Source organism: Taudactylus pleione, unplaced genomic scaffold (assembly GCF_031769625.1).
Source record: "Taudactylus pleione unplaced genomic scaffold, aTauple2 ptg000040l, whole genome shotgun sequence".
Lineage (NCBI taxonomy): Eukaryota > Metazoa > Chordata > Amphibia > Anura > Myobatrachidae > Taudactylus > Taudactylus pleione.
The window spans coordinates 9,328,880-9,346,993 of record NW_028284442.1 but is presented as its reverse complement, the minus strand read 5'-3'; the positions used below and the strand labels follow the sequence as shown (position 1 = coordinate 9,346,993).

Below are 18,114 nucleotides of genomic sequence, written 5' to 3'. Positions count from 1 at the left end.
ACCTCTAATCTATACCGCTGTACACCCACGCTGTGTACATTGTAAGTTATTATGACCACTGGACTGCACACCGCTTGATTTGTTATGACTTACTATGTTATTAGTATATTACTAGCACAAGTCCTTTGAATTATATAAGTAAAACATTGTCTGATACTGCAATATACTGTATAACCAGTATAGTTTTGTCATTTCAGATTACAATATAAGTGTAGTTCTATAGTTTTATATTACAATATATTGGTAGTTTTCAAACCAGTAGAAAACCTGATAGTAAATAGTTACTTTCTAGTTTTTCCTGCCAAGTTGCAATTACAGTGACACCTGTCACCTTTAATAGTTCTCCTTTTATGTAGGACTACTAGAACTATCATTGGAGACTGTACTTATCGATACGTCAGTCATAAGAGAGGTGCCTGGACAGAGAATTTTATGGGTCCTAATTTCAAGAGCAGCAGAAAACTATTGGAAGTCCAAGTCAGCTCCTAACATTACGTGTCCCCAGTGAAACGCAGGGGTCAGCAACTGATGAGATCCAGGCGATTCGCAATGGCTGCTTCTTCGAAGATCTGCAGCATAATTTATCGCAACTTTACAAGTGCTGCAACATTCTTCTGCAAATACGAGAGCTTAATGAAAGCAGTATGTGGTATGCTTATTGCACTTTATTGGTAGGCAGATAAATGAGGCCAAACTTCTGAAATTCTCAAAAAACAGAACACATGATAATATTTCTCTCAGAGCTGCTTTTACACTTCTGCTAAAGGGAGAAGCCTATTTGCCATGTATAATGTGTGTACAGCGTTATAAAAATCCTCTTTCGGCTACAAATTTTACTGGCACGCTATAACGTTGCTTTTCATTTCTTTTAAAACACCTAAATGTATTTCCCTATTCTAATTTGTTCACCATGAGCAAAGCTAACACTGGAATGGGACACTAAAGGCAATTTCATTCCCGGCATTGTATGACTGCGTACATAAGCAAGTAGTACAGTACCCCAACATTGCAAATTTCACTGTGCACAGTGCAAGGGAATATATGTGATGATGGTGGCCGTGAGGCGCCAACGTTCTGACAGTTTGGGATTGTGTAATGGTTAGCATCTTGGGTTCGATTCCCACCATTCCCTGTGTGGAGTTTGTATTTTCTGCCCATGTTTGCATGAGTTTTCTCCCAAAATCCAAAAATATACTTGTCGGTTAAAATGAACCCTAGTATGTATGCGTATGTAGATGTGATAGGGAATATAGATTATAAGCTCCACTGGGGCTAGGACTGGTGCAAATGCTGCGGAATATGTATGCACTTATAAATAACTTAATAATAAATACAATTCTCCAGCAATGCTTCAAACTGAATTACACCCATAATGTTGTAAACTCTTATGGTTGAATACTGGATGGATTTGTAATGAAATATAAAAATAACAAATATACATAAATTACAGCAGTCAGGAGAGTTATTTTTATTCTTGCACTTGAGAAATGGGTACAGCTCCTGGCACTGTTTTATTGTGCTACAGAAGAAGCTAAACTCACACAGAGCATTTGCAGCACTTCCATGTACATAAGAGAAATTGTTATGCACCACAGATTTGTGCTATAGCTGCAGAGTGATTTTTAAATGAGGCACCTGCAGCATGGTCAGAATAAGAAACCTCTGAGTATTGTGCAGAGCCATTAATTGTGTGTATTGCTTAACACTTAGTCAGTGCTCTGGGGTATCAACTTATCATGTAAAGGTCAAAAGGCTTTACTAAATGCATCATTTAGTGTATGCATTGGATCATCCAGAGTACTGGATAGGAACCTTGCAGGACTGCATTCACTTAGGATTAGCCATTAGCATATGTAAAGTTACTTTTGCCCTTTATCTATACTAAAGTTCTTGGGAGGTGGCATGATTCAGACTTTAAGGGCAAGTGAAATCCTATCGCTACAGCAACATGTGAAACAAAATCCTTGTCAATAAAGTAAACTTTTTCTTTAGCTAATAAACATTTGAAATAGACATGATGGTAGATTTAGATAATATAAACAATAAACCAGATCATAACATAATACACAAAGCATGCAACAAATATAATTTGAAAATTCAATGCTAAAGTTCTGTATTTGTCTTTCACTGACAACATTACTTTGCCACTGAGCAAATTTTATACAATATAGCGAGTTGACATATGATAAAATGTGGGCATTACTCACACATGTACTGTAAGTAACAGAAACTAAGTTAGAAGTAAATAAAAACATGGGAAAAGTTAATTCTTTTAAATAGATACATTGATATTTGTAAAGGTAAACATGTTAGCTACACTCACACAAAGAAAGATTATGTTAATTAAATATAGATCTGTAAATATCTGGTATAACCTAACTTTAAACAAACAATCGTGATTAATCATTTGTAGACCGCTAGAAACATTTGGTACTTAAGTAAAATCGCAAAGAAAATGGTAGTTGCTCAGATCAGCTTATTTGCATAACACAGGTGCTTGTAAAGGGCGGGGTTTACACTGAACACAGAAAAAAAGAGATTTGCCCCCCAGCACACTGCAGCAAAAACAATACTTAAATCCTACATGATAATAGCGATTCAGAGGTATTAGTTACATACATTTGCAAATATATGAATAAGCGCCAGGCCAATCATCAAGGCTCCTCTATACTGGCGTCCCTAGCATTAAGGGGTAAAATCATAAAGATCCCCAATCATATTTACCATTCTTAGTAGTAATGAAAGTTTATCAAGAAGTACTAATTACAAGCATCCATCAGACTGGATTCCAAACAAATTTACCCGTAATGAGCACTTTATCATATTAGGATGACATATTACACAAAAGCTATTTGAGATTATATTTCTCAAAAAAAAACACCACATCTTTGGAACAGTCTGTATGAATGACAGATACCAATATGGATTTTTGTAATCAACAAAGCAAAAAGAAACCTTTTCACCTGGATTCATATTAGGAGTCTTTTTATTTAAATATATTTATCAACACAATAACATATAAATAATATTTAAATCAGGACATGTAGTAACAACATTACAATTAAATATGTAAAATGCTCTTAAGTACAGCAAATTATCTATGTAATCGTGCATATCAACACCATCCAAATTATTGACTCATTACGTTCAAGACAAATTTGTGTAGCTAATGTATAGGAATGACTGTTACTAGAGGAGCAGACAGATCTTTTTGGATCAGTCAGAAGAACACAGTGTAATGGAGTTGGCTCAGGCGTTCAGCAGAGCCTGATGTATGTGGAGAAACTGAAATCTCAGAGATAAGCAATTACTAGTCATTTCCTTCTGAATGAGAAATGACAACAGCCCTTTGGCTTCTGAGGCTGCAGTGAAAAGCTGGGTGTGTGAAGAGTGGACTTTAGATACCAGTTTGCATAGTAAAAGCTTTCTGTCTTTTACTGTTACAGCCAGTCTGAAGGACAACGCTCACAATTGCTGAGTGTTGTGCAGTTATTAGCACACTAAGCCAAATTAAACTATTAAATTATAAGTGCTAACAGTTTTTGTAAGTGGCATCCTCAGGACTTCACTTCCCTGTTGCCCGTCCTAAAGAGCTGCATTTACCAGTTCACAGAACCCAGGGGATCCATTCACTCTCCACACTAAAGAGAAGCTGATGAAAGCTGTCAGAGGAAATCTATGCTCACTTTTTGGATGGTTTAATTTCAATGGAGCATGAACCTCCTCAGGATGGTTAATAGGCTTAGCCAGGCGTGCTGTTCTCCCTAATATATTTTAATTATGCAGCAGTCTTAATTGTAATCAGATTAAAATAAAAAAATAAAAAAAGACACATTGGGGTTTTCCCTGTTGATTACTTGAATCTTATGTCAGTTTCTAAACACTACCACCAGGCAGTACAAATAATTACACTAAAGAAGTAAACAGAATATAAACACAAAAGTAAAATACTGCTGCTCACAACCCTACAGTGGTTTTGTGGCATGGGAATGGCATTTTAGTTGGCGTGTAACACGCTGGTAACAATTAGGATGAACTTCTCAAATGTATGGAGTAATGCAGACATACTATCATAGGTGTTCTCAGCGCTGCTAAGCAGAGGCTTACATGTAAAATAACAATAGCTCAATATGTACTGTATTTACATGGGGACAGTCCATACAAAAGAGTTCACTCATACATAATAGTTGAATACCTGTTGAAAGCAACTTAAAAATGAGGATTCCTAATGCAACATGATGCACCAGAAAAACTGATGTCATGTAGAATGTTAACCCTTTAAGTCACTTTATATTGCTCCAGTCACATAGTGAACATTTATATGAATTTGAATTGTCATGAAAAGTGTATTAGATTTAAAATACTTTTAAATCATCCAAATTAAAGCCTATCATAACTGGCATTCAGGGAAAGAGTTTATTACAGACCCTGGTCTTACTGTATATTGAGTTATTAGGTTCTAGTTGTGGAAATACTAAAGTGCTCAGCATAGAGGACTAGACATAAGAGTACAATTAGGTATAGAGATATTTCATTCATACAACATGTGTACATACAGCTGGAGAGTTAGAGGTGTGAATATGTGTCAGGTACTTTATGCAGTGAGGAGAGTGAGAGATCACAGAATAGAGAAAGTTTGGCTCCTACCTGTCATCATAGCAGAAATCAGCGCCCAGGGTGTTCAGGTACAGGACGAGCCCCATGGCGCTGCTCAGCAACTCTGCGATCATGTCTCCTGCACTCAGCCAGGGCTGCCACGGCTCGGCTCCTGCTCTGCCCCCCGCGTCCTTTGTCTTCTGCTCTCCTGAGGGGGGCGGCCGGGGATCAGAGCCCGCACTCCATGCTCTCTCGCTTTGGATGACCGGTAATAATCGGAGCTCCGCCACTCCCGGTCTGTCAGCTTCTTTACCCCATGGCAGAGTCAGCAGTGCTGGAGGCTGCAGCCCAGACAGAATCCTATTGTATAGAGGAGGATGAGGGATGCTGTGAGACGGTGATAGCAGTAATGCTGATGATGATGATGATGGTGGTGCACGCCCGGCCGACAGCTCCTAACTCCTCCTGTACCAGCAGCAGCGGCGGCGGCAGCGGAGTGTCAGCACTGAGGAGAGCAGCTACAGCAGCAGCATCCAGGGAGCAGCCGCGTGGGGCACAGTACTGGCCTGTTACGCATGCTCCGCCTGCTTCTCCTCGCCCCATCCACGCCCCCTATTCTCCTCCTCCTCCTCCTCGTCCTCCGCCTCACTCTGCTGCTACTGCTGCCTCCACTCATCTGTCACTTGCTGCTGCCTCTTACTGTCCACTCATCTGTCACTCGCTGCTGCCTCCACTCATCTGTCACTTGCTGCTGCTACCACTCAGAGGTGACACTCGTCCTGCGAGGCACGGATTACATATTGTAGTGTGCAAACCTGACATTATACATTTGGCATATGTTTTAAATCTACTGTACATGGGATATTAACTTTTATAACTTACTGACATGTCCATACGATGACATTGTGCAGTTATAAAATAGCCCTCAAAATCAGTATACATAGAAAACATATGCTAAATTTGTTGGGATTTTGCAGGGGGGGCAAAGAGCTTTAGGAAATTACAGATAATGAATGGAGGCCAGCTTATTGCAGACAGATCTAGCAATCCAGAAAGTGCCCAAGAACGTTGGAGAGAGAAGTGGGGAGATGTGGCAAAATTACCGGCAACCAGGAGAAGGAGCAGGGACAGTAGGAATAGAATGTAGGAGGAAGATTTATAGATGAGGGGAGTATTGTGGCAAGAGTAGGTAGGTGAGGGGAGGTAACTAAGGGTGGCAAAATATATAAAAAGAAATGCGAGGATACCGAGAGGATTAAGGTGAAGGCCAGTGGGTGAGGTTGAGCTAATTAGGAGGAGGAAGGATGGCGCAGAGGAAGCAATTTGGAGCAATGCAAAGTGAAGGGACACAAAGGAAACTGAAGCAGACGCATGGCTGTCAGGGCTATGTGGTAACATACCTGTGCTGCCATTCTACTGGTAGATCTCCCCCTGCCAGGCACAGTTGAGAGATTTACATTGTTTTTTTACTGTGTACGCATTCAGATGCAGAGTCGCAGTAGTGATTTCAGATGCACGGACGCAGAAGTGTACTAAAAAAATGGATTGGGCAGTCCTTGGCGGTGACTGGTCAGACAGATGGAGATTGTCCACCTTATGGGCGTGTTATGGGTGTGTCCCGGTCATGTCCCTGAAATGATTGTGTACACAGACACTTAAGGTGCGTACACAGTGGCGGTTCTAGGGGCGGGCTAACAGGGCAGTCGCCCAGAGTGCCGGCCCCTAGAGGGCGCCATTGAGTCCCCAGGAGAGAGGTGAGAAAAAAAATCTCTGAAAAAAAAAACCCCAGCGCCGCTTTCACTCCCGCTAGCTGCCGCCGCAGGGAGGCTGCATTTGCCAGGCACCCGCTAATATTTGTTATCAGCAGGCACCCGGCTCCCTCCCTGCAGCAGCAGCCGAAAGCCAGAGCTCACTCCTGAGCTCCTGCTCCCGCAGAGACCACTATGGGAGGGACGTAATGACGTCTCTCCCATAGATATACATGGTGGAGCCACGGCTGGGCCGGAGAGCAGCGGACGCAGGAGCGGGGCTTAAGGTAAGTATTGTGTTTGTATTTTAATTGGTTTTTTTTTTTTTTCAGAAGCACCAGCACTGGGGGCATGGTTATAGGTTGAATGGCTATAGGGGGGCATGGCTATAGGGGGGCGTTACTGCAACGGGAATTACTACTGGGGGCATAGCTATAGGGGGGCATTACTACTGGGGGCATGGCTATAGGGGGGTGTTACTGCTACGGGAATTACTACTGGGGGCATAGCTATAGGGGGGCATTACTACTGGGGGCATGGCTATAGAGGGGCATTACTACTGGGGGCATTACTACTGGGGGCATGGTTATAGGGGGGCATTACTACTGAGGGCATGGCTACAAGGGGCATTACTTCTGGGTCATGGCTATAAGGGGCATGGCTATAGGGGGGGCATTACTACTGGGGGCATTACTACTGGGGGCATGGCTATAAGGGGCATTACTACTAGGGGCATGGCTATAAGGGGCATTACTACTGGGGGCATGGCTATAGGGGGCAGTACTACTGGGGCATGGCTATAGGGGGGGCATTACTACTGGGGGCATGGCTATAAGGGGCATTACTACTAGGGGCATGGCTATAAGGGGCATTACTACTGGGGGCATGGCTATAAGTGGCATTACTACTGGGGGCATGGCTATAAGGGGCATTACTACTGGGAGCATGGCTATAAGGGGCATTACAACTGGGGGCATGGCTATAAGGCATTACTACCGGGGGCATATCTATAAGGGGCATGGCTATAGGGGCATTACTACTGGGGGCATGGCTATAGGGGCATTACTTCTGAGGGAAATGGCTATAGGGGGCATTAAATCTTGGGGCATGGCTATAGGGGGGCATGGCTATAGGGGGACATTACTACTGGGGGCATTACGACAGGGGGCATTACTACTGGAGGCACATCTATAGGGGGCATTACTATAGGGGACATTACCAATGGGGGCATTACCACTGTGGGCACTACTAATGAGGGCATTGTATTAGGGGCACTACTACTGTGGGCCTTGCGTATAAGGTGCACTAATTTGGGCATTGTGTAAAAGGCATTGTGTAAAAGGTAAGTATTGTGTTTGTATTTTAATTGTTTTTTTTTTTTTTTCAGAAGCACCAGCACTGGGGGCATGGTTATAGGTTGAATGGCTATAGGGGGGCATTACTACTGGGGGCATGGCTATAGGGGGGCATTACTGCTACGAGAATTACTACTGGGGGCATAGCTATAGGGGGGCATTACTACTGGAGGCATGGCTATAGGGGGGCATTACTACTGGGGGCATGGCTATAAGGGGCATTACTACTGGGGGCATGGTTATAGGGGGCACTACTACTGAGGGCATGGCTACAAGGGGCATTACTACTGGGGGCATGGCTATAAGGGGCATTACTACTGGGAGCATGGCTATAGGGGGGCATGGCTATAAGGGGCATTACTACTGGGGGCATGGCTATAGGGGGGGCATTACTACTGGGGGGATGGCTATAGGGGGGCATTACTACTGGGGGCATGGCTATAAGGGGCATTACTACTGGGGGCATGGCTATAAGTGGCATTACTACTGGGGGCATGGCTATAAGGGGCATTACTACTGGGAGCATGGCTATAGGGGGGCATGGCTATAAGGGGCATTACTACTGGGGGCATGGCTATAGGGGCATTGCTACTGGGGGCATGGCTATAGGGGGACATTACTACTGGGGGCGTTACGACAGGTGGCACATCTATAGGGGGGCATTACTATAGGGGACATTACCAATGGGGGCATTAACACTGTGGGCATTACCACTGTGGGCACTACTAATGAGGGCACTACTACTGGGGTCATTGTGTAAGGGGCACTACTACTGTGGGCATTGTATTAGGGGCACTACTACTGTGGGCCTTGCTTATAAGGTGCACTAATTTGGGCATTGTGTAAAAGGGGCACCACTGTGTGTCATAAAATGAATAAGGGACTTCTGTGTGGCGTAAGTCGAATTGGGGATAATGTATTATAAAGGGAATTACTATGTGTGGCACAATGTATTATAAAGGACATTACTGCGTGTGGATTAATGTATTATACAGGGAATTACTGCGTGCGATATAATGTGTTATACAGGGCATTACTGCGTGTGGCATAATGTGTTATAAAGGGCATTACTGCGTGTGGCATAATGTGTTATACAGGGCATTACTGCGTGTGGCATAATGTGTTATACAGGACATTACTGCGTGTGGCATAATGTGTTATACAGGACATTACTGCATGTGGCATAATGTGTTATACAGGGCATTACTGCGTGTGACATAATGTGTTATACAGGGCGTTACTGCGTGTGGCATAATGTGTTATAAAAGGCATTACTGCGTCTGGCATAATGTGTTATACAGGGCATTACTGCGTCTGGCATAATATGTTATAAAAGACATTACTATATGTGACATAATGTGTTATAAAGGGCATTACTGCATGTGGCATAATGTGTTATAAAGGGCATTACTGCGTGTGGCATAATGTGTTATACAGGGCATTACTGCATGTGGCATAATGTGTTATACAGGGCATTACTGCGTGTGACATAATGTATTATAAAGGGCATTACTGTGTAAGACATACTGTGTAAAGTGCATTACTGCACATAGCAATTATTCGCCATGAGGGGAGAGCTTGGGGAAAGCCCAGCACCTTCATAAGTGCTGGGCACGCCCCACAGTGTGATGAATTGGGGGTTTTCCGCAAGGAAAACGCCCCCTTTTCGGAAGCGCTCGCGCTTTCATCATGCGCAGAGGAACGCCATCTAAAAAGGGTAATTTTTTTTTGGGTGGGGGAGGGGGTAGCAACTGGGAACTTTTGCCCTGAGCACCACAATGTCTAGAACCGGCCCTGTGCATACACATGGTATGATATCTATTAACGATATCGTTCAACGATATATCGTTCATATCATTAATTTTTATGCAGTGAACGACCGATGATGCGCGTTCCTGCATGAACGATAACGATATATCTATGATCATCCGTAGATGCAAGCCAACTTACACAATATTGTCAGCTGTGCCTGTTCAGAGATGTGGCAGGATGACTTCACTGAAAGATATTTCAAGTCGGTTGTACAGATCGTACTGTGTGTATGCAGCTTTAGTCGGTCACATTTGAGCCCATACTTAGACAGAGATTCTGCGCCTATCTTGGGGCTCGTGCAAGTTCCTATGCACCAAGAAGCACCAAAAAACATTGCGGCGTCTGGGGATAATCTAAATGGGGGTCCCTGTCCTTGTACAGGACTTGTAACAGCATTAACATAAAGCCACAGACGTGCATCTAGCAGAAGATGCTGCGTCCAGCTCAGAATCAGCACCTTAGTTTAATTTTAAGTAATATCCCTGCCATGTGACGCTATTTTATATTGTTTCTTGTAAATGGCCACTAACATATCAGTATCAATATTACTTCTGACATGTGCGGTCTGCACCAGAAGTTGTTTCCTCACAACCCCCTACTCACACCTGGCAGCAGAAGTCTGAATATAGGGCCTAATTCAGCATTGCCCGCAAGAGCAATGCTGAACGCAGATTCCTGATTATCGGGAATCTGCACATTCACAGGACCCGTTCTGCAAATATGTGCAGAACGGGTCCTGCATGATCACACACAGACCCTTCTATGCCTCTGCCTGATTGACAGGCAGAGACATTTAAGAGGCACTGTGAACGGCCTGCGTCCTTGAAACGGGGGCACATCGTCCCCATTTTCCGGGAGTGGCAAGGCCAGGGAATGCATCCATGAATGCAGTTTTCTGGCCTCGCAAGCCGGCCAGCCATAGAAAGCCTCAGCTTACTCAGCTGGCCGGCGGCTCAGCGCCGTCCACCATGATCCCAACTGCGACCTTGGTGGCAGTACTGGGATCGCAAATGCAGCAGGGGGTGTCATACACCACCTGCTGCATTTGTATGTTTACAAGGAAGGAATTGCACAGCTGCCTGCGTGCAGCTTTGCAATTCCATCCGAAGCTGAATCACCCCCATAGATCTTTACTCACCATTATTGTGCCTTGTCAGCTGTGCTCTCTATAGACACGACTCTCCTTCAGACTTTCAGGCAGATTTCCCCACTGCTACTGACACATCCATCAACTCTAGAGCTCTTCGCTGTAGAGAACAGAGCAACATGTGGTAGGAGTCTGGGGACAAGGGGCAGAAGCTGGCAGGCAAACTGGTCGTGAAAGGGCAAGGGGCACTTTCACATGCTAGACAGCAACCCTTCCCGATCATGGCCCGCTAAGCTCGCCCCTTTCTGAAAAGGGGTGTGGCCTTAAATCATTGGAGCCGACCGGGCAATTACCCGATTCCCCGGAAGCCCAGTCCAAGCCTGAGTCAGGGAGATTGCTAATATTTCAGGGAGTCTCCTTGACATTCAGGGAGAGTTGGTAAAATGCATAAAATCATAAGGCAAGTCTTAAATGTAAAACTATAGGCTCCATTTATCAACATACCTTTTTACCAGTGGCACATTTTGTTTAGCATGGCAGTGATACTAACGAATATGCAATTGGTATTCAGCATTACTTACCTCTCCTCTCTCGAGGTCCAGCGACGATCTCCTTCCTGAGCGGCATCTTCTGCTCTGTTGCTGGCAGTCTATCGCTGCCAGTGATGGGTTTCACATTCATCTGGTGGGAACCCGGTAGTGCCTGGAGGGCCTCGCTGAAGCCAGAAAAGCTGCTGCTGGTGTATCGCTATCACCATCTGAAGATGATGAGAGCAATACAGGGACAAAGTGTTAAAGGGGTTATAAGTCGTTGATAAAATGAAGCCCAATTTATGACTCATAGGGGGACAGTACTAAAGAAGTTACATTAAAAAGAAACATTTTTAATAATAATCTGCACAAATACAAGTAAACACCCCTAAAAAAGGTAAAAATGAATATGAGCACTTAAATAAAAATGAAAACATATAAACGAGAATAATAACAATAATAATTAAGTAAAAAAGAACTAATACATTGTGTAAAAGTTCCTCTTTGGGGGATTCATCCTTTAAATAAGATACAGACACGCAAACATGCTTAGACGCACAACCGGTTACTCCATCAAAACTTGCATCAGCTCTATGGCAGGAGCAGATTATACTTCTGAATATGGCCTACAATGTGAACAATTCTGAATCTATGCACACAACCACAATCAGCAACACACCAGCAACACTCCCATTAGACACAACATCTCTGTGTCTATGGCAGCGCTCCCCTCTCTCCCTCACTTGCTGCATACAGGCACCCGGGTCCCGGGCAGCAAGGGAAACCAGGTCACCATAGCAATCACAGCCCTCCCACTATCAGTTCCTGACCTGACACCTCCCCTGGGGCCCCCTGCTGACGTCACTCCGGGATGCCGGGACTTCTGGGAAGTGTAGTTTCCTCAGTTTCACGAGGCACTGTGACTGCTGGAGATGGATTTTTACTTCATGTGACTTGTGAGGCTCCGGACAGGTGCGGGACTGGGCAGCGGAAGATGAGTTTACAGAGGGCCTAGGTACAGGGAGAGCAGCATGTCCTTAGCATCAACTGCACATCATATATTGCTGGTTCATGTAGTCACACATCAGCTGGGGATTCGGAAAGTACGGGGCTCTATGACAATATACAGCTGGGAGAACCTATGTTTAGAGCTGAAACCCCCCGATACAGCTGAGCCCCCTCTATGTATACAGCTCAGCCGCTACCCCCTATGTATACAACTACAGGGCCAGATTAAGGAGGGGGCACATGGGGTAAGTACATGTGTCGATGTATGTATGTATGAATATATATATATATATATATATACACTGTTACTATATTAGCTGTTGCACACATGAGGGGGCATTGAAAAGACAAAGGGGTAAATTTACTAAAGTTCGATTTGTCATTTTGAGTGATTTGAGGTGCGATTTTAATTCGATTTGTATTAGATTTTGCTTTTGGGTATGTACTAAAGGCCAAATCTAATGTAAAATCGGACTTCAAATCAAATTTTTAGTCAAATCAACGTCAAATCGACCATCGGAAAAACATTGGTACTTTTACATAGCCCAACACACAAAACCCTTATTTACTATCATTCGATTTGAAATCGAACTCAAAATCGGACTTCAAATCGAACTTCAAATCCCCAATAGAATAGACCTGCTTCATGCTTTCGATTTTTTCATGAGCAGGTCGGATTGACACAGATACATGCAGACATCAGTGAGATGCCTGCATGTATCTGACTGGAAAAAGTAATTAAACAGTTAAAAGTTAGAAAAAAATTGACATGAGGTCCCCCCCCAAATTAGTACCAGCCACGGACTGCTGAAACCCAGATCTGGTTGACTAAGTACAGGGAAAAAATTATGTAGGATCTCCCTGTACTCAGTACAACCAGCACTGGGCTATGGGAAGCAGGGCTGGTTCTGGATTTACAGGGAAAAATTTGCGTAGGGTCTCCCTGTAATCACAGAACCAGCCCTGGACCCTTTCTAATGGAGGACTGATGGCACAGCCAGGGAAGCCCTATCACCGGGCCCCCCAGCCACAGCATCAGCCCTGACCGCTAGTCAACCCAAAAAAAGGGCTCTCCCTCCCCAGGGCACCACTAGCCTAGGCTGATAGGGTAACTAAAGTTTATCCGGCAGCTCCCACCATTGAGTACAATATAGGAGCCGTTCATTGGCTGAGAGGCGGGGCCTGACCTCTCTCAGCCAATGAACGCACAGACACAGAGCTTCAAAGGAGCTGTACTGCGTACAGGGAGACCCTACGTAATTTTTTCCCTGTACTTAGTCAACCAGACCTGAGTTTCAGCAGTCCGGGGCTGGTTCTGTTTTGGGGGGGGACCTCACGTTTTTTTAATTTTAACTCTTTAGTCACTTTTTCCAGGCAGATACATGCAGGCATGTCACTAATGTCTGCATATATCTGTGTGAGAACGAACTGCTCCTGCTGAAAGTGAAAGCATGAAGCAGTTCTAACGTGTAGGGGATTTGCAGTTCGTTTTGAAGTGTGATTTGCTGTTCGATTTGGACATGAACATGCCAAATCGAACAGCAAATCACTGTTCAAAACCGACTCAAATCGAATAATAGTAAATGCAGTGAAAAAACGGTTTTCATTGCATTCGATTTGAGTCGATTTGAGAAGAGCTAAATCACTCCTCAAATCAACCTGCAAATCGACCTTTAGTAAATTTACCCCAAAGTATATAGTTATGTAGTTATGGCGGGGTAGGGGGCGCCAAATTGCTGCTTGCCCAGGGTGACAAAAATCCTAGTTTCGGCCTTGGCATATGGGGGATTACTACTGGGGGCAATTCATAGAGGGGATTACTACTGGGGGCACTGCATAGGGGGGACTACTACTGGGGGGACTACTACAGGGGCAAAACACAAGGGGAATACTACTGGGGGCAATGCATAGGTGGGACTACTACTGGAGGCAATGCATAGGGAGGACTATTACTGGGGCACTGCATAGGGGGGGCTACTACTGGGGGCACTGCATATGGGGGACTACTAGTGGGGGCACTGTATAAGAGGCACTGCATAGGGGGATCACTAATGGAGGCACTGTATATGGGGCAGTACTGGGGGCACTGCATAGGGGGACCACTACTGGGAGCACTGCATAGGGGGGGCCCAAAGCATTTTCTTACATCCAGGCCCATATATATATATATATTAGGGTAGAGCGGGTTCAGAACCCCCCCCGAACTGCCCCATTCCGAGCTTGGAACTGAGTCAGGCTCGGGTTTTTCCGCCTGGCTCGGAACTGAAATCGAAGCAAAACGTCATCATCCCGCTGTCGGATTCTCGCGGGTTTTGGATTCTATAAAAGGTCCTGTGATCACCGCCATTTTTCATTCCGGCTATGGAGCGTGCGTGCAGAGGGAGGGAGCTGGGAGCTGTTGGCTAGTGTTTTGTGATACATTACATACTGGGCTGGCTAGCTACTGTGAAGAGGCTGGCTGGCTACTGTTGTCCATACATAGGGGCTGGCTGGCTACTGTTGTCCATATAGGGACTGGCAGAGGGAGGGAGTTGGGAGCTGTTGGCACACTGTATGTTGTGATAATAAATAAAAATAATAAACTTAGTAGTACACTACTACTTAATTTATATAGTTATATACATCACAATACTGGGCTGGCTGGCTACTGGGAAGAGGGAGGGAGCTGGGAGCTGTTGATACTGGCTGGCTACTGTTATCCATATACATACTGCTGAAGCTGATCCATAGGGGCTGGCTGGTTACTGTTTTCCAGTGCCGTGCTGCTGTCTGTCAAGGGCTGCTGCCCCGAAAAAAAAAAAAAACACACCTGTCACTGTCGTGTAGCTGTGCAGGGGTCCTGTGCTGCTGTCTGTCAAGGAGTCAAATATATATAAAAAAAACACCTGTCACTGTCATCGGCTAGCTGTCACTGTCACCATCATCGGTGTAGCTGTTGCTGTCACAGTCATCGGTGTAGCTGTCACTGGCGTCGCTGTCACCGTCATCGGCGTAGCTGTCGCTATCACTGTCATTGGCGTAGCTGTGCAGAAAAAAAACACCTGTCACTGTCATCGGCGTAGCTGCGCAGGGATGCTGTGCTGCTGTCTGTCAAGGAGCTGCTGCCTCTTTCAGGGGTTCACCCCCAGTGTGAAAAAAACAAACAATTTTTTTCTGTGTGCGTGTTAGCCACACCATAAGTGAAAAAATAAAAACAATTTAAAAAAAAAAATTTTTTAATTTTGATATTTTCATTGCATTTTGCAAACAAAACCAGTAATAAAAAATCTCTTTTTTTAAAAAAACAAACATGATTATTGAAATGAAAACTTTTTATTTACGTTATCGGGTTACAAAAGTTTTTTTTTTTAAATCTTAAACACATATCAGAAATTTTATCCTAACAGCTTATAAAGTTATATACTCTAAAAAAACTGAAGCCTAGATGTATTTACAAACCTATATAGAGTAGATATCCTAAATTCTAAAACTGTTCTATTCAAAAACGTAAACAAAAGCAAAGATTATGGGCCTGATTCAGAGCCGGACACAATTAGCGCTCGCTCGTCCAGAAAATAGGGGTGGCTATTCAAATGAACCGTTCGCTGTTTGCGGTCTGTTCACGCCTCTAGGTCTGAACGAGTGTACAAAACTTGCGGTCGTTTTTTGGGAAACTACGCCCCCTGGCCGCTCGCATCCTACGTCATGTCCGCTATTTATTAGATTAATCGAGTACATCGAACAGGGTATGAGCTGCTCGCTATTCTTGTGGTTGGTTTTTGCTACCACAATTTTGCGAGCAGTTCTGGCTTAAAAAAGACCCAGTGACGTGGTCAATGACGCTGCTGTTTTAATTATGCACACCCATAAAACGCCCGTTTTGACCTTTAAGCACGCCTGCGATCGGATCTCCACTCCCCGTTTTCAAGCCCCTTCCCCTGTTACCACCCACATACTCCTCATTCTGTCACTCAAAATAGCAGGCATTCGCTATTTTGCGAGCACATGAATTTCGACCGCACCGACTGGTTCGCGCATGCGTATAACGATCCGTACGCATGCGCAGTTGGCCAAACATCGCTCGGAGCGAACGAGCTGCCGCTTACAAGTGGCTCTGAATCAGGCCCTATAAGTCTAGTGTGTTATAGTGTGTTATTATGATGTTAGAATGTAGAAGGGTAAACATTGGGTGGACCACACATGGCTGATTGATCAACCATGGTGACTGGATTAGGGTCATAAGGAAGAGGAGTCTGCAAACTGGGTGTCATGTTGTGAGTTGGCCATATGGAGTATGTTGCTGTTAAGGGATCAGGCTGGTTATCAGTGGACACATTATTATAGTTGTTATTTTGGGTTGCCATCTTCTGAAGGGTGTTTACCAACAGACAGAGACTACCTATCAGCTCAGGCATAGACACTTCCTGAGGAACAGAGATATGCTCTCTGGGGGGAAGCCAAATAGGTGGGAGCCCCTGTTTCAGAATCTGTAGCTCTTCTCTCACCACATCATCTATTATAGATGAGAAAAAAATGTAATCAGGGGCATCTAGCTCCTCTTTCTGTACCCTGCTCACCCTTTTTGGACAGGAAGTCCAGGATGGATGGTTTGGAAGAAGAAGGCCTAGCAACAGATGGGGATGGTCATCATCAAAACCTGATCTCCCCCAGTGGGTGTAGTCTGGGAGGTATTGGTTGGCATGCAGGCAGCGGAATAACAAAGGCCTCCATGTTGTCTGTTCTCACTATTCCGTATTTCAGTTTGCGATTCAGGTAGTAATAAAGTCATCTACAGAATACAGAATCACTGGATGTCTTAGTGCATTCAGGCCAGATACGATCCATGAATTCCCAGACAGATTCCGGAAAGATGAATCATTTGCTTGTGATAATCTTTGGTAATTCCTGGCAAAGGTGGGTGTATAGCCAGACACTTTGAGGGCTCTAACTTTGAACTGCTTTATAGAAAACATGTGAATGAAACTTTTTCCACACTGCAGAACATGATGGAGAAATCCCTTGAAGTTCAGCACCTACAGCATCTTTTTTCATGTTCTCTGAGGCCTCTCCTGACTGTGAAGATAGATTCTCCACACTGTAGTCTTCCACTGTGACTTTTAATGGTGATTTCAATGTTGTCCACTGGCTGAGATCCATCTCATCTGAGGGTTGGATTTTCCCCATGCAAAGGAGACAATTCACATTCAGAAGGTGACTCTTATGTTTAGCTGTGGTGTCAGGAGCTCATTCAGAGCCTCTCGCTAGATGTGATTGCATGCATCCAAAAACTTTCAGGGCATGCAAAAACCAAGATGGCAAGGCATGGCTAAAGGACGCCCTTTATGCATTAGTGAGCGGCACCTATGTGCACGCAAGCTCATGTAATATCGCCCCATCTACTCTCGCAGCACACATCATCTCCAGGAAGAAGCATTCGTACTGCTTAGGGGAGGCTTTGGCTCCCGCAATTACTGCGAGTGCTTCAGTCAAAAAAAGATGCCAGGTGATGTGTACAATGACGCAGCTTTGAAATTATGCACAGCCATAAAACGCCGTTATGACGGCCAGACATGCCTGCGTTCGCATTACCACCCCCGTTTACAAGCACCTTCCCCTATTACCACCCACAAACGGCACTATCTGCCACTCAAAGGAGTGATCTGCCTTTCTGCTACGAGCGCTCTATTCCTGATCGCAGTGAGTGGTTTACGCATGCACACTGCGACTAATACGCATGCTCAGTTTGCAACAATCGGCCGCCTGCGAGCGATCGCCCCTTAGCGATCGGGTCTGAATCAGGTCCTCAGTCTCTCTTTTGGCAGCATTTCCACAATCTTGGGATCACCATGATAAATCAGACAGATCCTCCAGGGTAAACATCTGATCTGGTGTTGTATCTATTGCTATTAAACCTTTGTGTGAGAGTTTATTCATCTACCACTTGTGGTGAAGCTCTTTTTCTGCTTTCTCAATGATCTCCAGACACAAAGTAAAACTTA

General features: G+C 44.6%; 1 protein-coding gene across 1 annotated transcript in view; it reads right to left on the bottom strand.

Annotated features, from left to right (window-relative positions):
* The window catches only part of TMTC2 (transmembrane O-mannosyltransferase targeting cadherins 2), a 318,581-nt gene extending 313,457 nt beyond the window's left edge, over positions 1-5,124 (bottom strand). Inside the window, exon 1 of the mRNA XM_088453737.1 lies at positions 4,648-5,124. Within this exon, the coding sequence (XP_088309863.1) occupies positions 4,648-4,730 (83 nt within the window). The 5' untranslated portion in view covers positions 4,731-5,124. The remainder of the gene's footprint in view (positions 1-4,647) is intronic.
* Positions 5,125-18,114: the final 12,990 nt, after the last annotated feature.